Source organism: Micropterus dolomieu, linkage group LG21 (genome assembly GCF_021292245.1).
Source record: "Micropterus dolomieu isolate WLL.071019.BEF.003 ecotype Adirondacks linkage group LG21, ASM2129224v1, whole genome shotgun sequence".
Lineage (NCBI taxonomy): Eukaryota > Metazoa > Chordata > Actinopteri > Centrarchiformes > Centrarchidae > Micropterus > Micropterus dolomieu.
In genome coordinates, this window is record NC_060170.1 from 7,653,052 (window position 1) to 7,673,960 (window position 20,909).

The window sequence follows — 20,909 nt, forward strand, 5'->3', positions numbered from 1 at the left end:
CGTGACCCATAGCATATGATCCTGGATCCGAACAAATATCTCACCTTTCCTCTCCTTCACCTTCTCTTTGGCCGACTGCGCTGCCTTCTTCTGCGCTTCCTGTTGCACCTGCAGCTCCACCTGCTTCCGGCGCTGCTCTTCCTCCTCCTGATCCTTCTTCTTCTTCTCTTGAGCTTTGGCGACCTCCTCCTGCATCAGCCTGATCAGCGCCCTCATTTCGTGGAGTGCTCGCTCCGCCGCGGTCATGTCCTCCACGCTAGGAAACTCTCCCTGGGAAAATTCACAGCAGAAAAGGTTACACCAGTCTGATGAGCAGGGTGATACATCAGAGATCAAGTGATTCATACTGAACTGACACCTGAGAGCCGCTAGAAAGAAAAACAATACATGTTCTATATATAAAATATACAGAACCATTAGTATCTTTTAAGTTATTAAAAACAACATCTTCACACACCGACACTAAGGTGTACGGCACTTTGCACACTGAATGAAATATTTAAAGCTAGCTGGTGCTCAAACAATCAGTTGATTGATCAATTACTCAGTCCACAGAATATTCATCAACAATTTCTCCTTTCAGTCATCTGGTTCCAGCTTTTCTTATGTGAGGAGGATGTATTGTCATTGTAAATTAAATATTATTAGATTTTGGACTGGTTGTCAGAGGAAAAAAACATTTTGAAAATCATTACATATTACAGACAAAAGTATTCATCGAAAAAAGTATGATAGCAAATGAAAAAAAAAAAAAAAAAAAAAAAAAACCTTGATGGACGACATGTTATGTGCATAAAAATCGTAGTGTTCAGACAGATATGCCGATATGTGTCACAATGTTAGTGGGAATGGTAATTTTTACATTTCAAGATTCATTTCATTCAAAAAAAGAATATATATAAAAAATTATTTGAAACGAGTATGCTCACTTAAGTCTGGAGAATATTATTTGTAGTAGAACCAAGACGTTTTGTTTATAATGAGATAGAGAGACACATTTTACAGTCATCAATAAATTCCTGCAATTTGGATAATGCACTTGGCCATATTGTGATTTTGATAATATTTCAATTAATTGTTCAGCCCTAAAGTATGTTCATGAAAAGTCTGAGTGATCATTTTACGGTCTACTTTTATATCATCTTCCAAATAAGTTTGGCCAACCTGTGGGTTTGTTTCCAACTTGTCTGACCGTTTGTGTGTCTTCACTTAGACTTGTGAGTACAATGTTGCAGCTACTTGAAATAATTGCCAAAACACCAAAACATATGAGCCAAGATGTAATAAACTGGAATTATCCTTTAACACAACCACAATAATTTTCCATCTCTCTCCCTGTCAGTGTAGGAAGGGCCCTGATCCGAACCTGAACTTTTCCAATCAGCAGTTAAACTGACCTCTGCTGTCTTTCGCACCACCTCGGACACCTGGGAGCACAGCTGGTTTCCGCGCATACTGTAGGAGCTGAGGCTGGCCGACGGGAGATCAGTTTTGCTGGATGGCTCCAGCAGCTGGTTGAGCTGCAGGATTTCCTCCTGGATGGTGTTAAGGTTACGCAGTCTCTCCCTGCCCTCTGCCTGTCGCTGCCGCTCGAGCTCTGCCTCCCGCAGGCGCTGCTGCTCTGCCTCTCTCAGCCGCAGATTGAGGATCTGACACCAAAGAGGAGAAAGGAAACGTGTTTATAATGTACAAAGCATGCAAGGCTGCTAACAGAAGCCTTTCTAAACTTGTGAGTTCAGATGAATCACAATCATGAAACAGTCATGGCCCATATTTATCAAGCATCTCAGAATCACTCCTTGAAATTGCGCTACAAGTGAACCTAGGACTATAAACACTCCTAAAAGAGTAGATCTTGTATTACTTATGAAGCTTCCTACTAGGGCTGCACGATTAATCTAATCGCAATCGTGATGTCGTCATGTGCCATTACATAACCGCAAAAAGTGTGCGATTTAATAAAACAGAAAAAGTGTGTGTGACACTCTTTTCTCTGTGTGCGCTGCAGTCAGTTCATTATCTCCGTCCACACTGGGCTCTCGCATGTGGCTCTACAAACATATGAGCCTATGTGCAATCAAAAAAAATTATTCATGGAGCATTGCGCGGCTAACTTAAGACAACAACCTATTGTAACTCCCCTCCCTGCCCCGCCGCTAACTGTTCAAAACATAGTTGGAAGCGCCGGCGGTGCTCTGCTGTCATGCACCTCCAAAAACTACTTTTAAACGCTATAATATCCTTTGTGGGGTTCATCAATGGTGATAAATGATTCGAAGTATGTATTTTATGAACATTTAGAGTCGTTAATGATTTATTACACTAAGTAGAAGTATCATTCCTTATGATTCAGCTAGTGTGCGGTGATAACCGCGATTCATCAGTGTGGAGATTTGCATCCACCTCTTTTCAGCATAAATCAGTGTTACCACCCGCGAGGTGCATGCAATTCTCGGCAGGCACGCAGAATTCGGCACAACACTTGTTGCTCTCTGACAGAGAGACAACGGCAGCAGGTAGAAGCAGTAAGACAGAAGAAAACTGGGAGAAGATAAGGTAGATCTGGGTTTGGCTCGCTGGCCATTTAACATTTTAACGCTGTTTCTGTGCCTTTTGTTGTTCAACTTTTCATAAAGCCTACGTGCCTGTAAGTTTCACTTTTCGTCAACCACCAATCACAGCCTGGATGGGGCATCAAATCATAAATGTTGAATAATATGATACACGTTTGTTCTTAGCATTAACCAATTAGAGACCAATGTAGGGCCGTTTTCTCACACAAGGATTAAATAAATAACCCACAGAAAGGAAACCGCTGTAACTGGATTTAATGTTCAACTAGTGGTAAAATAGTAAGCTATTATATGAAGTTATAATGAATATAGTAATTAATATAGGCTATTATCGTTATACTAACAGTATTACATTTATTCATTTAGCTGACGCTTTTATCCAAAGCGACTTACAATTGCTATTTATGTCAGAGGTCGCACGCCTCTGGAGCAACTAGGGGTTAAGTGTCTTGCTCAGGGACACATTGGTGGAAGGCTTACAGTGGGAATCGAACCCTGGTCTCCCACATCATAGGCAAGCATCTTATCTATGCGCCATCACCACCCCAGTATACTATTAACCGAAAATTATACTGTTTATTTAAAGTTATAATATTATACTAATAGACTCCTGTATACTAGTTCCTCCTCCAGGTTGTAGATAGAGACTCTGCATTAGACAGATCTACATTGAGCCGGTGCCAGGATGCCAATATTTGCTCCTTCTAGCCGCCTCCTCTGTAGAGCAACATGCTCCCTTAGTTTTGTTTTACTAGTTATTGTTACTATATGACTTTTTCTCCAAATCGTGCAGCCCTACCACCTACACATACTTTCAGCAAAGACAAGGATACTGTGTGAGCGTGTGATGTCGCTGTTTTAACACAATCAAGTACAAAATATGACAGCATGTGGTAGTTTTCCTGACAGCAAAAATATGTCGTAATAAATAAAATCCTATCACACTGTTTTTCAATGCCAAAAATAATGTAATAGTGCCGTATCCTGTAATAGAGAACAGATATCCCTCTGTAGACTAAGCACTTGTCCACTGAACAAAGAAAGTTTTTTTGTTTTTATTTAGTACAATTTATTAATTAAAAAATGAATAAATTAACAAATAAGCCCCTCATTTGCAGCTTGTTTTGTAAATGAATGAATCTGCACAATATCTGAGGAGCGCTGTTGCCATGTTTGTGAGGACCTCAGTTTAGGCGGTGACAGCATGAGCTTGATTTTTGCCCAAAGTCTATCTTTTATTATCAGTAATGAAACAGGTTAGGGTAACTATGGAGCTCTCCTAAATATCAGCACAGATAAGATGTCACTTCCTAAGTTTATTAAGTTGAATTAAATTACTGTGAGACTTAAGAATCATCGCTCTAAGTTTGTTTTGCCAGTATGGAATAGTTTTCCACTCTGAGATCCCTGTTAAAAAGCACCAGACTTTACAGTGCTTCCAGACCTTTAAAGCAACCATCTTTAGGGTATCACATTAAGTATCCTTTCTACATGTAGTCTGATGATCATACCTTCATTCTGTGTCGCTGCTCTTCCTTCAGTTTCTCTTGACGCCCGATGCTCTCTTTAGTTCTACAGTGCAGAAAGTGGAAGAGTTTTGATCACACGTAACAATTTAGAAATGTTCCAACATCATTAAGACTTGCATCCTTGCCGGTGCTTCTTACTCTCTGTCCATCATGTCCCTCATGCTCTGGTACTCCTGCCTCTGCTTCAGCTCCATGAACTCCTCGAAACGTTTCAGCTGCTCCGACTCGGAGTTTGCCACCGCCGCCACCAGCTTCTCCTGCATTTCCAGCCGCAGTTTAAGCGCCACCTGAGCCGACAGATTTCAGACATCAACTAGGTGAGACTGATACAGGCAGCATTTTATCACACAACCGTTAAGTTGTTCTTATGGGATAATTAAACATTTTCTTTTATTGTTAATTCTTATTTTCTATGACTTACAATACTTTTTTTTTCACCCTCTTTATTGCGAAAGTTATGCACCAAAATACGAAGGCATCTCTTGTTAGTTGAAAATCTACTGGGATTCTGATTAAGAGTCATTGTGTCTGACCTTGGCCTTTTCACGCTGCTCATCCTCAAATTTGATAATGAGACCAGCCGTCTCCATGGCTTTGGGTGACAGCAGGGAGATGGTAGGTAGTGATGCAGGACTGGAAACTTCGCTGAAACCTGCCTCTGGATCTTTATCCTTCGTGTTATCACTAACAGCCTGCAGCACATAAACGTGAGGAAAAGATTAAGTCACACATTCAGACATGTAGATCCATTCAGAGCTCCAACAGAGTCACAGAAAGTAATACAAAGTGTGCAGCTGTTCTTGTTTTATAGGGATGAAAGCATTACACCAGCAGCACAGATTATTTAAATATCCAATTGAAAAACAAACAAACAAATAAAAAACACAGGGAATCTGCTGGTTATAATAGTCACCAACAATAATGCACAATTATATCAACAACTTGTCTGTTTCAGTAATATCCTTGCAAACTCAAACTTGTTTGTTGTCACGTATCATGATGACTTTCTGAAACCAACTTTTTGGGTTGTTATACATATACTGTATATCTACTCCCTGGAAGCAAACACCCAAATACCACTAAGCTCAAAAAAAAAACCCTGTCAAATGACACAAAAGTTACTATGTGGACACTTCCTTCAATCCAATCGTCAAGTGTACAGACTCTGACATACTTCTTTCTCACATAGTAAAAACACTGAAAGATCAGCATGTACTCTAGAAAAGAGACTTTCCTGGTCACTCTCGGTCCTTAAAGGCGGGGCTGCAGAAAGTGTGGCTTGCTTAGCGTTGAGGTCAGGGATGGATCCTGTGGAGGAAACTGAGGCCGAGATCTCCTCAGGGCTGGAGTTTCCAGAGATGGAGCCCAGAAAGCTGGAGGTCTGCAGGGGCAAGGAGCCGAGACGCTCCAATATGATCCCAGAATGCGAGGACAAGCTGAAGGTCTCTTTACAACCAGTCAAAATATGCTGCAAGAAGACAGAACCATTAAACCATTAAGTGTACTTCCTTCATCGAGTGTGTTTAAATGCACCAGAAAGGTGTAGAGGGGAAAAAAAGCAATTTATAAACAACATGTCCCTTTGAAATGTAGTGGAGTATAAAGTAGCATAAAATGGAAATACTCATGTGCTTGAGCAAATATACCTGATCAGCAGTGGTGGAAGAAGTACTCAAATCCTTTACTCAAGTAAAAGTACCAACACAGCAATCTAAATTCAAAATCCTACTTAAGTAAATAAGTATTATCAGCAAAATGTACTTCAAAGTATCAAAAGTCAAAGTATGCCAAGACTGATGCATCAATAGATAACTGTTGTAGCTAGTTAATGCTAGTTTTAACTACTTTATTTACAGTTACGTGGTTTTGTCCAGTGGTTTCCAGCCACTCTTAATGGTCACAATATAAATCTGTGGGGTCACAGGCCAAAAACTTTTAGCCTAATATTTAAAACGCATCTCATTTGTTTTCTATCTGAAATCTTAATCTAAAAAGTAACTATTAACGAAACCAATATTTTAATCTAAAATGCAGTGGATTAGAAGTATAAAGTGACATAAAGGGAAATAATAAATGAAATATGTTACAAGTAACGTTACAGCCCTTAAAAAGATGTCACTGCTGGGAAGACCAGCACATATTTTGTCCACTCATTCACCAAACAGCTCGTAGCCTGTTAAACTCAGTGGAAGACTAAGTTGCTTCATCCAGCTTAATACTATTAAGTTAGGTTAGCAAATAATTTGCTAAATACGTTGCCTAACTAAAGACTTCCACCTGCTTGTGCTCATTCCAGTTAGTCAGTATTGGTGATTTAGCAAACTGTGGTGGCGACTATCCTCATTGCAGATCGTCCTGGTAGAGCTAAATGGTAGAAAAGTCACTCTAATAAATTAATTCGTTAAATTATCTAGCTAGCTAAACAGGCAGAGACAGCTTGGCTAACTAGCCATTCGTTAGCTAATGTCGGAATTCGCTGGCGTCAACTCACCTCGCCCCTTTCCGACCAGTACGGGTCGAATGAGATTTTTGCCTTTGGTGAATTTTTTAAGGCCTCTAAAGTTGCCCATCGTAGGTTTTCAGCAGGCATGATGACAGAGCGGTAAACAAAACCCAAACTACTTGATAGCGTTTGGCGAAGTTTTGAACCGCCGGATGAGGTTACATAAATTACAATCCGACGACAAACAGCCCGCCTACAACCGAGACGCTCTTCCGGTTGGACCATAACCCTTATAATATTTTGTTATTGATCTCATAAAAATAGCATTGCACACGACAAAACCTTAAATGCAATAACAATATTTATTTTACTATTGTATTTCCAGTCCTTCTAGCGGTCCCTGTTTTTTTAAAAAAGCTGTCAGTCCATTATTTGTTTGCTTTCAGATACCTCTAACACCAAAACCTCTCAAACACTGACAAAACTGCTAAATCAGAATAAGCTTTATTGCCAGGTATGTGTACACATACGAGGAATTTGACTCTGGATTGTACATTGCTCACGATGTGCTTACTCATACAAAAATACAAAATCACAATAATAAAAATCAGACACAGACTTCAGTGTATACACACTATGAACAAAAACAGACATCACTGCAGATCAGTGTGAGATGGATCTGCAATAGTGGTTCCGAGAAATCTGAAGGATTCCACAGCAAACACAGGGCTGTTGAGTATGGTGATGAGGGGCAGAGTGGGGGGGGATCCTCCTGTCCTCCATCCCTATAGTTTTGAGTCCACAGTGTGTTAAGCTCCAGGTTGTTCTGACCACACCAGAGAGCCAGCTGATCAACCTCCCGTCTGTAGGCCGACTCGTCACAGTCCCGGATGAGGCCGATGACTGTTGTCAGCAAACTTCAGGATTTGACAGATGCGTCTCCTGAGGTGCAGACGTTGGTGTAGAGGGAGAAGAGCAGTGGGGAGAGCACACACCCCTGGGGGGCGCCAGTGCTAATAGTCCGGGTGCTGGATGTGATGTTCCCCAGCCTCACCTGCCGTCTCCTGTCAGTCAGGAAGTTTGTGATCCACTGACAGGTGGAGACTGGCACAGTGAGCTGGGTGAGTTTGGTGCTGAGGATGTCCGTGATGATGGTGTTGAATGCCGAGCTGAAGTCCACGAACAGGATCCTTGCATATGTCCCTGGAGAGTCGAGGTGTTGTAGGATGTGATGCAGTCCCAAATTGACTGCATTATCCAGACCTGTTAGCCCTGTAGGCAAACTGCAAGGGGTCCAGCAGCGGGCCTGTAATGTCCTTCAAGTGGGCCAGCACCAGTCTTTCAAAGGATTTAATGACTACAGATGTCAGGGCGACAGGCCTGTAGTCATGTAGTCCAGAGATGGAGGGGTTTTTGGGGACCGGGATGATTGTGGAGCGTTTGAAGCAGGAGGGAACTTCACACAGCTCCAATGATCTGTTGAAGGTCTGTGTGAAGATGGGGGCCAGCTGGTCTGCACAGATTTTCATGCAGTGTTGGAGTGGGGGGAGAGGTGACTGTGGGCTTTTCAAACCTACAATAAAAGCCATTCAACTTGTCTGCCATTGTTGAATACTAGCAGAGTTGGGGGATGGTCTCCTGTAGTTGGTGAGTGTCCACAGGCCTCTCCACTTATGCAGGATCGTTGGCTGTAAAGCTGTTATTTAGCTTTTCCGTGTAACATCTCTTTGCTACTTTGACTTCTTAAGTCAGTGTTCCTGGCCTGGTTGTACAGGACTCCCACTTCTGAAGGCCTCCTCCTTGGTCTGTGAATCAGGGTTTTTGGTTGTTGTATGTGCGGAAGGTTTTAGTCGGCACACACATGTCCTCACAAAAACTGATGTAAGATGTCACAGTGTCACAATTTAAATTTAAAAGCAATATTTGCATTTCATTACTGTATTATTGTGTTATTGTATAAGTAAGCACATCGTGAGCATTGCGCAATTCAGAGTCAAATTCCTCCTATGTGTTCACATACCTGGCAATTAAGCTGATTCTGACTGAGAAAGAATATTTTGAATCATTAAGTTCTGTATGGGGTTTGGCATAAGTAAAACAAAAATTATTATCTTTTTTGGACGATTGATAGTTATTTATTCAAAAGAATATAAATACATTTCAAGCAACTAAAATATAAGAATTTCCTTTAAAAAGTTGTTTATTAATTTCATAGATAGCATATAAAACTCTCAGGTCAGAAGTAGTAGTGAATAAATGTCATTTAGGTCTACTACAATGCTTTGGGAATGGATGAATGCTGGTCAGGTTGGAGGATTTTGCAGTCAGCTTGCAAGCAAAGAGTCACCAAACACGTTTCCATATGAGGTTTTGAGAAAATTAACATAGTTGTGCAGGCTGCGGTTTGTAGAGTCTGACTGCTCCAGTCTGTCCTTCATGTTCTGCAGCTGACTCTGGAAACGACGCTCCATCTAAAGGAAAACAGAAACAATGCTTTTTTAAAAGAATCTTGATTTCCACTGTTACATTGCACAGCAGTTATAGTATGAGAACTAGTGAAAGACCAATTAATCCTGCCGATATCTGACATTTTGAGATGATGGGAATCGGCTGATACCTGCACTCATGAGGCCACTAAAAACATATCTGCGTCACAAGGGGGGAGCACTAACATCATTCGACAGCTCCCCCTTTGTGAGTTTTGAGAAGATGGTGAAAAAGTTAGTTTCTGAGTCACCATTGTCTTTCCAGGGCGGCGGTGCAGTGGTTGGCACTGTCGCCCCACGGCAAGGAGGTCGTGGGTTCAAACCCCGGTTGCCCTGGCCTTTCTATGTGGAGTTTCCTCCCACCATCCAAAGACATGCAGGCTAGGTTAATTGGGGTCTCTAAAATTAGGTGTCTATGTGTGGCTGGGATTGGCTCCCGTGACCCTGTACGCAGGATGAGCACGATGTGACCATTGTCTTTCCTAAATGTTTACATGTTTCTCCCATCCTAAATGACAGCTAATCGAATCTAAAACCATTACTGGCATTTAAAATGTAGAAAATAATCCAGTTACTGTACCCCACTCTCCCTGAAACACCACTCACAAGTGTTTCATTTCATTAATTAATAAAAATGACATCTACTAATGACATTGTACTTTGCATGGAAATATACACGACTTTTCTATGTATTGATATCAGCATCATATATTGGCAGTAGGCCGACCTACTATCTAAATATCAGCATCAGCCACTGAAAACCCATATCACACCATGTGGAATCCATGGACATCCTAATGTACCTCTTCCTTGCTTCGCTGTAGCTGACTCTGCTCTGTTTTGGCTCGGCTCAGCTGGCTCTGCAGGTCCAAGGCTTTAGACTGAGACACTCTCTCTTTGGCTAAAACCCTCTGCATGCTGTTGTCCACCTGTAGGACAGAAAGAAAAAAAAAATTTCCTCACTATGTTAACATGGACTGCAATATTCCAGTATTAACCCATAAATAAAACACTAAAATTGTTTATCATTATTCTACTTTTAGATTCATGATTGAGGAGCACTGTAGACATGTAAACACATCAAACCAAACAAATGTTAATTATTGGGGGTTTTGAGGCCTACACATTTCTTGTAGCTATAAAAAGTTAATGAAAAAGTAAAAGAGAATGAGATATCTTTTTTCAACTCCACTGAAACAATACAAGCAGCAAAGAAGTCCAGACTTGTGTAAACTGAGTGTTTCTCAGCACCAGTGTAAAGGTTGTTATGTGATGTTTTGTTCTGAGGACACTGATGGACACGTAAAAGATGTGACCCTATAGACCTGTATCTGAGCGTCGTCCAGAGTTTGTTGAAGCTGCCTGGACAGGACGCTGCACTCGAGGGTCTTCTCCTCCAGCTGCTGCTGAATGCTGCGGACACTGGCATCCTTCAAGGAGAGAGCCTGACACATCTCTTTGTTTTCTATCTTCATGTCCTCAAGCCGCCTACGCATGGAAATAATTTCTGTCACGAAGTGTTTTGTTATGTCGGCAAGCATTGTGTACAAGTGATACTTTCAACTTGGATGGATATATTAATTTTTGTAGCGTCTGCACCGCTCTAAGTTGTGAATTTTCTCTTTGAGAACGTTGTTCTCCTCGTGCAGCAGCAGGTTCCTCTGCTGAAACATCTCCAGCTGAGTGCCTTGCTGTTCCATCTGGGGAGGAACACAATTAACATGCAATCACTGGCCATATAACAGCAGTCCAGCCAGGAAGCTTTATTGTACGTTATCCCCCTTTTCTCTCCCCTCAATTTCTGTCACCTTGTTGCTGCCTGCTTTCAAATAAATACCCCAAAAAATATTTAAAAAAAAAAAGAAGAAACCCACTTCCATGCATTCATCCTGCATTATTACTGCCAATAGTTCTGTCTAGTCAAACTAAATTAGGTAGCTTGCAAGACTGTTTCTTGCAGCAGAAGACAGCTGAGAAGAAAGAGACTAAATTAATTTTCTTTTCTCCTCTTAGAAAAGTGGAAAAAACTACTAGACACATTTCTTTTTTAATCATTGTACATCATTGTTCCATTTCCTTATTAACGGGATCAATTCTTTCATATTAAAAAACGAATGAAAGATTTTATTTAACTTGAAGCAAAGTTCCCCTTCACTTAAAAATGTGTTTTTCTGCCTTCACTCTTGATGTTTGAGTGATGTATGCGCAGAGCTTGACACCTGAACCTGCTGAAGGAGGAAAGTTTCTCTGAGGTTTATCATGTGTATGTACCAGCAGTTTTTATAACATCACAATCAGGGTCCAGTATGCAACCTTAAGCCTCCAGGTCACAAACACTGAGAATAGAGATTATTAAACTTTTTTGTAGAGAATTATTATGATGGTCCTAAAACAACACTGTCTTAAAAATGTTTTGATGGGAAAATAAACTTTGGCGCTCTCTGGTGGTAGCATAAAGAATTACACTATAGTACCGAAATGAATAAGTTGAAAGGGTCGCACGGACTGCACCTCAAGGTGACCACTACACATTTCTTTATTTATCTGGATGGTTTTGAAACAGATTCAGAAATTAGGCCAGATGCCCACTAGACATTGATTTGTCAGAGGAAACGCACATCACCTAGCGTAATTTCAGGGGTTTTTTAACAGTTATGCTCAATCAACCTCTCACACAAAAATGGCAGTAAAACGCACCACAGAAGGGAAAACAACTACACAGCCGTAGTCGGACTCATAACAAACAATAATAGAACCTACCTACAGAGAGGAGGTTCAGACACTAACCACCTGGTGCAAGGACAACGACCACAACACAAAAAATAACAAAAGAAATCATAATAGATTTCAGGAAAAGTAAAACAATGGTCTGTGTATCAGTGGAGTTGAGGTGGAGAGGGTCTTCAAGTGGCTGGGTGGCTTCAAGTTCCTGGGAGTACACATTACTGAGAAGCTAACCTGGAGCCTGAACACAACCTACATCATCAAGAGAGCCCAGCAGGAACTGCTCTTCCTGAGGACCCTGAGACACAACAAGCTTCCCCAGAGATTGCTGCTGGGGAACGGCTTCTACCGCTGCACAATAGAAAGTGTTTTGACATATTGCTGTGTGGTATTCCAGCTGCACTGCTGCAGACAAGAAAGACCTGCAGCGGGTTGTGAAGATGGCTGAGGGGATTATCGGCTCCCCCCCTACCAAACCTGTGGGACATCCACTCCAGCCATCTCTTCAAACGGGCCACAAACATCCAGCAGGACTCCACACACCCCGAAAACCCCTTCTTCACCACTTTCCCTCAGGCAGACTGAGAATCCCAGGAACAGAGACATTGGACGAGATTGCTTCAACAGAATTTGGTTGTTTGAACCATAAAGATCTATCTATATTGAAATGTCAGTTGTTGCCCTGTTAGGAATCTTTATAACTGTGGGCTCCAGACCTCATATCTGTAGATCCTGGACTTTTGTTTAAACCTTTAGCTAACTTGTAATGAATTGATTTCAACACACTAATGACTGAAATACAAAGTAGACCTTCATCGTTACACTTATTTTTTCCCTCTAACTGTCAAAGCTATAATATACTGTATCTTACAGGCTTACCTTGTGTCTGACTTCAGAGAGGGTGGAGTTGTGCTCCATGCTCCTCCTTTCATGGGCGTCGGCCTCCTGCTGGGCGGCTCTGAGCTGCTGTTCAGTCCTCCTCATTCTGTCGGGCAGTGTCTCAAGCTCTCTGAGCCGGCCCAGCAACTCCCGCCTCACCTGCTCCTTCTCTGTCTCCAGGCTCACCCTCACCTCTCGTGCCTCCTTCTGTGTCATCTCCAGCTTCAGGCAGTACTCCTCCGATTCCAGACGAGCCTGCTGGACCTGCACACAGAAGTCCGACGTCACTACGCCACAGTAGCAATAGTAAACTTCACACTTTATGATATCTGAAGTGTTTCCATGAAGAGATTATGCTTTTCCAGAGTGAAGAGTTACTTCAACCAAATCAAAAAAAATAATAATAATTTTTTTTTTTTTTTTTCTTAACAGTTTGCAAAAAACGAAATGTGTCCCCGAGAGCATGTTTCCTGAAATCAGTTGGTGTCTACATTCACTTTGCAATCACAGTATTTAGAAAAGCAAATCATTGTGCAGAAATCTGGTCACATGGTTTAAGTTACTTGTCATTTGTTGCAGGTTTGAGTGTGTAAAGTGAAGCAGCATCACCAACGTGTGAATGTACCTTCTTCTTGTATTTCTCCACCAGGTTTTCGTACTTTTTGATAGACGATTTCAGCCGACGGGCTTCAGACTGCACACCGCTGAGCTTCTCCTCTGATGACGTCAACTGACCCTAAATATGGTGTATGATTATAATAAAAATAATGAAACACAATGCTTGTAGTACCCTGAAAATATGAAACAGTAGACGAAGAAGAAACTGAGATAATTTAACATTTTCTGTAACACTTTTGTCAAGAAAATTACCCATAAGCACAAGTAAATTAAATACATTTTTATAAAAATTTCGGTGATGATGATTCATGACATCACAATGTCCATCTTCCATAAATACCCGCTCAACTTATTTTTCAGTTTAAGAAATTGATTTGAAGTATCTCAAATCTGCAAGAAGAAAATCCTGAAGGTACCCTGAGTCTTTGGTTGTCCAGCTTGGTGGAGGCATTTTCAGCGCTGACGTGATGAAGCTGATCCCTAAGCTCCTCCCTTTCCGCCCGACTCCTCTCCTCCGCTGAATGAAGCCGGGACTTCAGCTCGGTCACCTGACTGTGATGGAAGCAGGTTTGTAAAGTTTGTGTTATATTGTCATTGTACATTTTCTAAATCTATAAAAAGACAGTTTAACTGCAATGAAATATAAGATACTTTATATTATTTTTTGTTATGACATTAAACTTAAACAATTTGTTTTGTTTGACACTCACAGGACTTTGCACATTTCTGTCACATTCACTCTACTTACATGTTCTATTTTTATGACTTACTAATTTACAGAATTGAATAACTCACTGATTTAACTCTCTGTCTTGAATACAACATAAAAATGTTATTTCATAAATTCCAAGAATGTCTAGTTTAATCAAAGTAACACTGCAGCTGAGCATCAGTCCTCACAATAACAAATTGGGGTAATAATGATCATTCAAATGTTTAAGGAATAATTTGTGAAATTATTATAAAACAGTTGTGTTTTGCTGCAAGAGGACTGTGACTTTCATCGATATCTACTCCACATGAAGTGCTGATATAAATTCTGTCTATACACAAAGTCTACATTATACCATGAAAAAGACACCAAAAATAACTATGAATCTGATATGATTGCCTGATCATCCCTGTCTGTAAATGGGGATTATTGTATCAAATGGCATAATTTTTCAAGTCAAAAATCACAATCTGAAATTGTTACCATGGAGCACACATCATGATGTTTTACAGCAACAAACTAAATGTGCACTCACAGTTTGAGAGCAGAAATGTCCTCTTCCAGCTGTCCTTTAGTGGCTGCCTCTTTAGAGTGGCGGAGGCACCAGTCGCTGGATGTGGACAGAGCTTGAGCCAACTGGGACTCCTTAAACAAAATACACATATTGTCATGATTGTTCAAATTATGTCACACCTGCAATACATTTATATATTTTGGGACATTTTGCTGACACATCTGACAAAAGGAGGTAAGGAGCTACAAGACAAGACTCAAAGTAAAGTGAAACAAACCCAAAAAGCAAGAAACTGTAACTGTGATTTTATTTTTGTTTTTACTTTATGTAACCGCTGCTTCTGCAACACTAGTATTTCCCTTTGGCAATAAATCAAGTACCTGTCTGTCTATCTATCTATCTATCTACTGTATTTTCTGTACTAACTCAGCAATCATGTGCTTTCAAAGTAAAAATAGGCCTCCTCGCCTCAGAATTTGGTGTTTGTGTGTTTCACTGGAATAATGCAATTGAACCAATACACTGGCTGAACTTCCTGCGAACCTGATTTGCATAAAAGCGTGTGGTCAGACAAGACAACGCCACCAGTGAGAAAACTCATTTGCATGCAGGATAAACCACAGAAAGGTCTGTGGATCATTCTAACAAACTGGGAATTTGTAGAAAGACATGTTGCTTGTAATTTTTAGACATCGCCCACCACTCTGATGTTCTGAGATTTTCAGACATTGTCGTGTGGACCGGCGGGACCTCTGAATGCTCACCTTCTCCCGCAGGTTTGCCGCAAGCTGCCTGGTGGACTCTTCAGCTCGCTCAGCCTGCTGAGTCAGCAGAGCCAGTACCTCCTGGTCTTGCCGCTCCTCCTTCTCCTTCTTTCGCTGCTGACTCAGAGTCTGCAGCTCCTCCTGCAGAGCCTGTAGATCCTCCTGCTGCTGCTCGTAGCTCTGCTGCATCTTCTGTTTCACACACAGAAGGAAAGAGACATACACACCTCCAGTTTAAAGAGGAATAAAGGGACTTTTTTCCAAAAGTGACAAAAAAGCCCATTTCAGAGGGTCACATGAGTTGGGTCTGCTTCATTTACTTTTTTTTTACCCCACCAGCAGACAACTTCCAGCGAAACTACGGAGTGGCAAGGAAGTGACACAAAAGTAGTTTATTTAGTCAGGCTGAGGAAAAAGTGTGGATAATACAGCGGGTTTGAGAAGTTTTTATAAATATTTGGATACATTTCTTGCCATGCCTCCTTTCCAGACTACAGGGAATGAGTGCTTTCTAATCAGAGCAGAGAAAGAGACAATATGACCAAAGTATAAAATCATCATAATTTATAATATCAACACAGTATCCTCATTCTGGATACTGATTTAGTAACACTGATTGGTCATGTAGAGTTTTTAGCCTGAAATATGTTGGCCATTTCGTTCTAACACTTACTTTAGCACTCATTTCACTCAGTGTGTGTTGGATCAATGATTGAAATCAACTAGTCCACATCTGACAGTTCAAGTGTTTGTTTGTTTGTGTTATTGTATTTTATGTTCACATACATGCAACTGAGCAGCCAGATGGACCTTCTCAGCTTCTGTTCTGTTCAGCTCAGTTTCCAGATGCTCACGGGTTGACTGCAGGACTCTTGAAAGCTCCTCCATTGTCTTCACATTGTCCTGCCATGACAGAGGGAAGCAGAGAGTGAGTATGTGGCTGTGTTTGAGCTATGAATCTTTTCTACCAAGCATTGACAGAATACAAGTTGTGTAAACGTTTTACTTTGGTAAACCAGTATGGTAGCAGCACAAATCTAATGGTAAGTTTCAAACAACCTTTTCAAAGTCCAAATGCTCAGCAAGCTTAGAAGCCTCTTTCTCCTTGTTTGTGAGTTTGGCCAAAAGCCGCTTTAAGAGAAGAAAAAAAACAACAAGACAAATCTCCTCAGATGTCTGGTGGCTGATAACGTTGAATGAAAGACAAACAGCACTGCATATGACCAGGTGATAATTACTCACAATGTTCTCTGCTTTACTGTCGGCCATTCTCTTCTTTAAGGTATCTCTCTGTTCTGACCACACCATTGATTCTCTCTGTGGACACAACACAGCATCCAAATAACAGTCAGAACAGAATTATTGCACGCTGACATTTCCTCTCCTCGAGTGTTCTTCCTCTTCCTGTACCTCGTATTCACACCACTCTCTGAGGAGCTCACGAAGGCTGTGATTCGTGCTGTCAAACATCTCTATCTTCTCTAACAACAACTCCTGCTGCCGTCCCAGTGAAGTTGCGTGCAGTTTTGATAGCCGCTTGTCCTAAAATAAAATAAGTGAATAAAATAACAACAACAATCATGTACAACAAAATAAGTACTACTCAATTCATTCATCCTGCATCTATCAAAGCAAACTCTGAAGACAAAATGGTCATTTGGTGCCTAATGTACCTTAGCGAGACTGTCGATAGTTTCCTTCAGAGCTGTCAGCTGATTGGCTACTGCTACTCCATCGATTTCTGCTTCTACGAGCGCCCTCAAGAGCACATCTGTCTCCCTGTGTTGACCCCTAGAATCTGATCTGCAAGCAACACGGGAAAAAATTCAAACTGAAATACCAACGTGTGAATACAGCGGTCATCACATGTACCTATTTATCATAGGCCTGCATTTTTTGTGGTAATTGTAAGGTTATGTTGCAGCAGAGAGGCGTTGACATTTCATCAACATTTATGATGAGTCTAAACATAGTATTAGTATTTTACCACAATGAGAAGCTTCTTCTGTTTGCTACACTGCAGGTTTTATGTCCTACAGCAAAATATTAGTCAGGGACAAACAGCAGAGCTTACTAACACAGTTCACCAAATAAAACAGCATGTGTACAAACATTTTTCAGTAAAAAAAAAAAAAAAAACTAACAAAGTGCACTACATCCTGTAACTGTAACCCACTTTTACTGTATTGTTTCCTGGTCTATTTGTGGCAACCTTACAGGAGATAAGCCCTTGCTTTCTAATTTTGAGGGGACTGACAACAACAAAAAAACTAAAATTATCTTGATAAGAAGTCTCTTGTCTACTTTTGGACAGTTACAATATTCACCAAAAGAAGACATCACCATAAAAGAAAATGAAAAGCACATAACCGTACGTGCAAGTGTGTAAGGGTGGGTTTCATTTGAGTACAAAGCTTTGTTATTTTCTGGCTGCTGAAGAGACTCTTACTTCTTTAAACGACAAACGTTTTCTCGCTCTCTGATTAGGACATCAAGGTTTTTGGATCCCGCAGTCAGGTCTTCTTCCTGCTCCTCTGCATCACGCTGTTGTCCGATTCCACTTTCTGATTGATGCTGCAGTCTGCTTCTCTGAATATCAGACATAAACAAACAGCATTTAAATTGAGTTTGCAACTCCCTTCTGCTATGTAGCAGACATGTTATGCACTTAATTCCAATTGACATATTGGTAAACAAGCCACAAAATTTGATTATCACTTCTTACTGTATTCTGTTTAAATGCAGTTTTGTTTGACCACATTCAACACTCGTGTCAAACCTGTCTGTCCTGTTAGGGAAGCAAATCCCTGCCAGAATATCCCTTCCTCTACCCCAATTGTGTGCATTTGGCAGCATGCTTACTGGCACTGGTTGAAAGCATGGCAGTGAGAGATGAACACTAGAAAGAGACTTGACACTTGTATGAACCCACTTCTCTACTGCAGGATAGTCTTCCTGGAGGAATCCATGGCGTCCTGACCTTTGGCCTCCCTCCCTCTCCCTTCACCTGGGCAGCTTTTGTCCTGTTCTGCTGAAAAAAAAGGGAGGGATTCCACTGGTAAAACTCATACTTGTTGTAGCAACCTTACTAATTTAGTCTATTTATTTGTTTTAAAAAAGAAACTAACAAATGATTGCGGGTGAAAACAGACGGTGATGAATTTCACACATTAGCTACAATATCCAAAATAATGTAAGATGCATTTGGGCTGTTCTAACTTTCATTACCATGCATATCAGCATGCAAATCATCTGAGCTATGAAACAGTCAACGTGCATTTCAATTATAGTTAATTACTACTAATAACCTGTGGGGTTCTGCTGACACTCCTCCTCATATGAACATGTACAGGTGTGGTCTCCGGTACATGGACATGAACCGGCGGCGGTGGTGAATCCCGGGTTTTCATTCTGTCGAGATGTTACAACATTCAGACCGCGTTTTGGATCAACAAAGACCCAACCCGACACATTTTAAAAGCGGTAACGTTAGCTCATTATTGCCGTGATAAGTTCCCAAGAAAAATCTCGACTTTTGTCTGTGGAGCTGACGGTTGTTTGGGTCGACAAATGACCACCCTGATTGGCTCGTTCACAATATCCCGTTCTGTGATTGGTGGAGGCGTGTTTCCGATAAACGTTGCCCGTGGTAACAGTCTATGGTTTAAACTTCTCTGTTAAACTTACACTAATTGTTAAACATGAATGCGACCATCTCCTTATAAACTTCTAGCTATCTAGGTTTTTATTCAAGGACCGTTTTTCGTCTTACTGTCTTTCTTAAAAAAACGTTTTTAAAAAGCACAATGAAACCCAAAATGGTGGTTACCGCGGATTACACAAAAAATGTATTTCTACAGTTTAAATGTGACAAAGGTGTAAATGAAATAGCTTTAATATAAAAGTGGTTTCATTTTAAACCGTTAAATGATAATATAACCATTAAGTGACTGTTATACTGTAATGTGCGCAGTTACAGTAGGAAATGGTTGACATGACTGCATTTCCTGTTTCTTTCCACGGAACTTCCCGAATGTGTTTGCCTTTAGAGCAAGCTAATGTTCATTGTGCTAGTCTTACGGTCACGAATCACCAAATCGTAGTATACTTATCCTGCAAGTTAGTACTTCTTGACCGAATTGCCATACTTGTGATGAATCTGAGGTACTTTAGGTTGGTATTTAAGAATTAAAGGACACTCGTCGACGTACCACCTCAGCTAAAAACAAAGCTAACGTTAGCAGTTTAGCTTGCTAGTTTGCGATTAGCTTTCCATGTGCGTACGAGGCTGCAATGAAGTGTTCACGGAGCCTGCGGGAGCTAGTAAAGCAGCTGGAGAAGTTAATAATGCAGTATATTTCCTTTGTACTCCTGTTTTATCCCGCTGCATACCAGCCTGGTGAGGCGTGTGCTGCTGTAGCGGAGGAAGGGAGAACCAGCCCCGCAACCCTGATACTGTGCAGGGCGTGCGGACATGAGCTGGCGTCCGGGACGGACATCCACTTCGTCCCAAGCCGACTGGCTCTTTCTAGCCGCAACGACACGTTGGTCGGAGGCCGAAGGGTTAACATCCAGCTTTTCGAAAACCCCCACGGACACCAATTTGAGGTGATTACGTTCAGAAAAGCGGATGTTACCCAGCACTGGCCTGCATATACACACTTCTCCTGGTTCCCGGGGTACTCGTGGGCGGTGGCCACCTGTCCCAGGTGTAAAACTCATTTAGGTGGGTACGAATCCGTAATGGTGCAAAAAGTGCCTCTTCAACTTACTACAGAGAGCAGTTTCAGGAACACTTTAATGAGGTCCCTGTACTGTGAGATGAAGGAGACATATTTTCGACCACCAAGAAATGTTTCGTCTTTTTCTGTCACATTCATAACGACAAAGCATGTGATACTTACACTGTTTTAACCTTGACATGTACTTCCATCTATGCCACAGACCGTAGTCATCAGCATTTAGCATCAAAATGAAGACTGTCTTGTGTAATCCAACAAATTTAAGTTATTCATCCCCATTTTCAAGTTTCTGTCGTATCTTTGTAAGACAATTAAGTCAAACTAAATATTGAGTTATGCACTCATGCAACTTTTGAAATACTTAATTTCAACAATTTAAAATAAATAGTGAGGATTTAGTGTTGTAAATCTTAAAGCGCTAGTGAAAACTTGAAGCATAAGTAAATACACACTTAAACTACTGCCTTAACTGGCATGAGTTTGGTATCTCAACCTCTGTAGGAGTTAAGTGATAAATAACTGCACACTGAGCAAGCAGTAACAGGCTTTCATGCTCATCTTTTTATACTGGCATCCACTTGTTTGGATCCATGTGCTACGTTTTATTATATATTGTGGTCCCAATTGGTCTTTCAGATAACGTTTTTTCCCCCCCCCTTACTCCAGGTTGGGCCTTCCAGCCCAGTGACTGGCCAGACACAATCAGGAAAACAAACTTTGAGGAGTCTGAGCACACCTTCTTGGCTTTAATCACAGATCGTCTATTAAGAGAAGACTTTGCTTCAAGTCTGCTAATGACGCCAAAATCCTTCGTGAGCTGAAGTACTATTCACTGTACAATGTAACTGTAAACCAGGTGCCTTTGCTGCTACTTACAACTATTTTAAAATAAAGTTATATGCACCTACTTTGTTTGAAAACTCCC

General features: G+C 41.0%; 3 protein-coding genes across 7 annotated transcripts in view; 1 reads left to right on the plus strand and 2 right to left on the minus strand.

The window, feature by feature from the left end:
• The window catches only part of gle1 (GLE1 RNA export mediator), a 15,907-nt gene extending 9,129 nt beyond the window's left edge, over nucleotides 1-6,778 (minus strand). Inside the window, exons 1-7 of the mRNA XM_046034612.1 lie at nucleotides 6,594-6,778; nucleotides 5,337-5,570; nucleotides 4,636-4,794; nucleotides 4,241-4,389; nucleotides 4,085-4,145; nucleotides 1,398-1,649; nucleotides 45-270 (exon numbers count right to left, since the gene is read on the minus strand). Of these exons, the coding sequence (XP_045890568.1) occupies nucleotides 45-270; nucleotides 1,398-1,649; nucleotides 4,085-4,145; nucleotides 4,241-4,389; nucleotides 4,636-4,794; nucleotides 5,337-5,570; nucleotides 6,594-6,692 (1,180 nt within the window). The 5' untranslated portion in view covers nucleotides 6,693-6,778. The remainder of the gene's footprint in view (nucleotides 1-44; nucleotides 271-1,397; nucleotides 1,650-4,084; nucleotides 4,146-4,240; nucleotides 4,390-4,635; nucleotides 4,795-5,336; nucleotides 5,571-6,593) is intronic.
• A 1,949-nt stretch (nucleotides 6,779-8,727) lies between these two features.
• On the minus strand, nucleotides 8,728-20,190 carry LOC123960942 (outer dense fiber protein 2-like). Of its 5 annotated transcripts, none has more exons than XM_046035997.1 (18): nucleotides 20,147-20,190; nucleotides 18,551-18,653; nucleotides 18,175-18,270; nucleotides 17,692-17,831; nucleotides 16,916-17,045; nucleotides 16,653-16,784; nucleotides 16,485-16,559; nucleotides 16,302-16,373; nucleotides 16,029-16,145; nucleotides 15,243-15,434; nucleotides 14,500-14,609; nucleotides 13,669-13,804; nucleotides 13,260-13,370; nucleotides 12,635-12,898; nucleotides 10,631-10,731; nucleotides 10,357-10,519; nucleotides 9,835-9,960; nucleotides 8,728-9,016 (listed from the first exon to the last, which is right to left on the minus strand). In XM_046035997.1, the coding sequence occupies exons 1-18, from the start codon at nucleotides 20,173-20,175 to the stop codon at nucleotides 8,870-8,872; spliced, it is 2,244 nt and encodes a 747-aa protein (XP_045891953.1). In that variant the 5' UTR covers nucleotides 20,176-20,190; the 3' UTR covers nucleotides 8,728-8,869. The 5 variants fall into 5 exon arrangements, with proteins under 5 accessions (XP_045891953.1, XP_045891952.1, XP_045891954.1 ...); XM_046035996.1 differs by having other exon boundaries at nucleotides 18,175-18,273; XM_046035998.1 differs by lacking the exon at nucleotides 20,147-20,190 and adding an exon at nucleotides 19,635-19,863 and having other exon boundaries at nucleotides 18,175-18,273.
• On the plus strand, nucleotides 18,985-20,891 carry si:ch211-51h9.7 (uncharacterized protein LOC558400 homolog). The gene is made up of 2 exons (XM_046036004.1): nucleotides 18,985-19,968; nucleotides 20,651-20,891. Exons 1-2 carry the CDS (start codon nucleotides 19,536-19,538, stop codon nucleotides 20,803-20,805), a joined length of 588 nt encoding a protein of 195 aa, XP_045891960.1. The 5' UTR covers nucleotides 18,985-19,535; the 3' UTR covers nucleotides 20,806-20,891.
• The last annotated feature ends 18 nt before the right edge of the window (nucleotides 20,892-20,909 follow it).

What these genes read in the sequence shown, in the direction of transcription:
- si:ch211-51h9.7 (XM_046036004.1), top strand. Translation starts at nt 19,536, where the DNA reads ATGAAGTGTTCACGGAGCCTGCGGGAGCTAGTAAAGCAGCTGGAGAAG. An exon ending in CAGGTGTAAAACTCATTTAG is followed by an intron (nt 19,969 to 20,650) that starts GTGGGTACGAAT and finishes CCCTTACTCCAG; the next exon opens with GTTGGGCCTTCCAGCCCAGT.
- LOC123960942 (XM_046035996.1), bottom strand. Translation starts at nt 20,175, where the DNA reads ATGGAAGTACATGTCAAGGTTAAAACAGT. An exon ending in AACGTTTGTCGTTTAAAGAA is followed by an intron (nt 17,046 to 17,691) that starts GTAAGAGTCTCT and finishes TGTTGCTTGCAG; the next exon opens with ATCAGATTCTAGGGGTCAAC. An exon ending in TGGACGACGCTCAGATACAG is followed by an intron (nt 9,961 to 10,356) that starts GTCTATAGGGTC and finishes TCTGTCCTACAG; the next exon opens with GTGGACAACAGCATGCAGAG.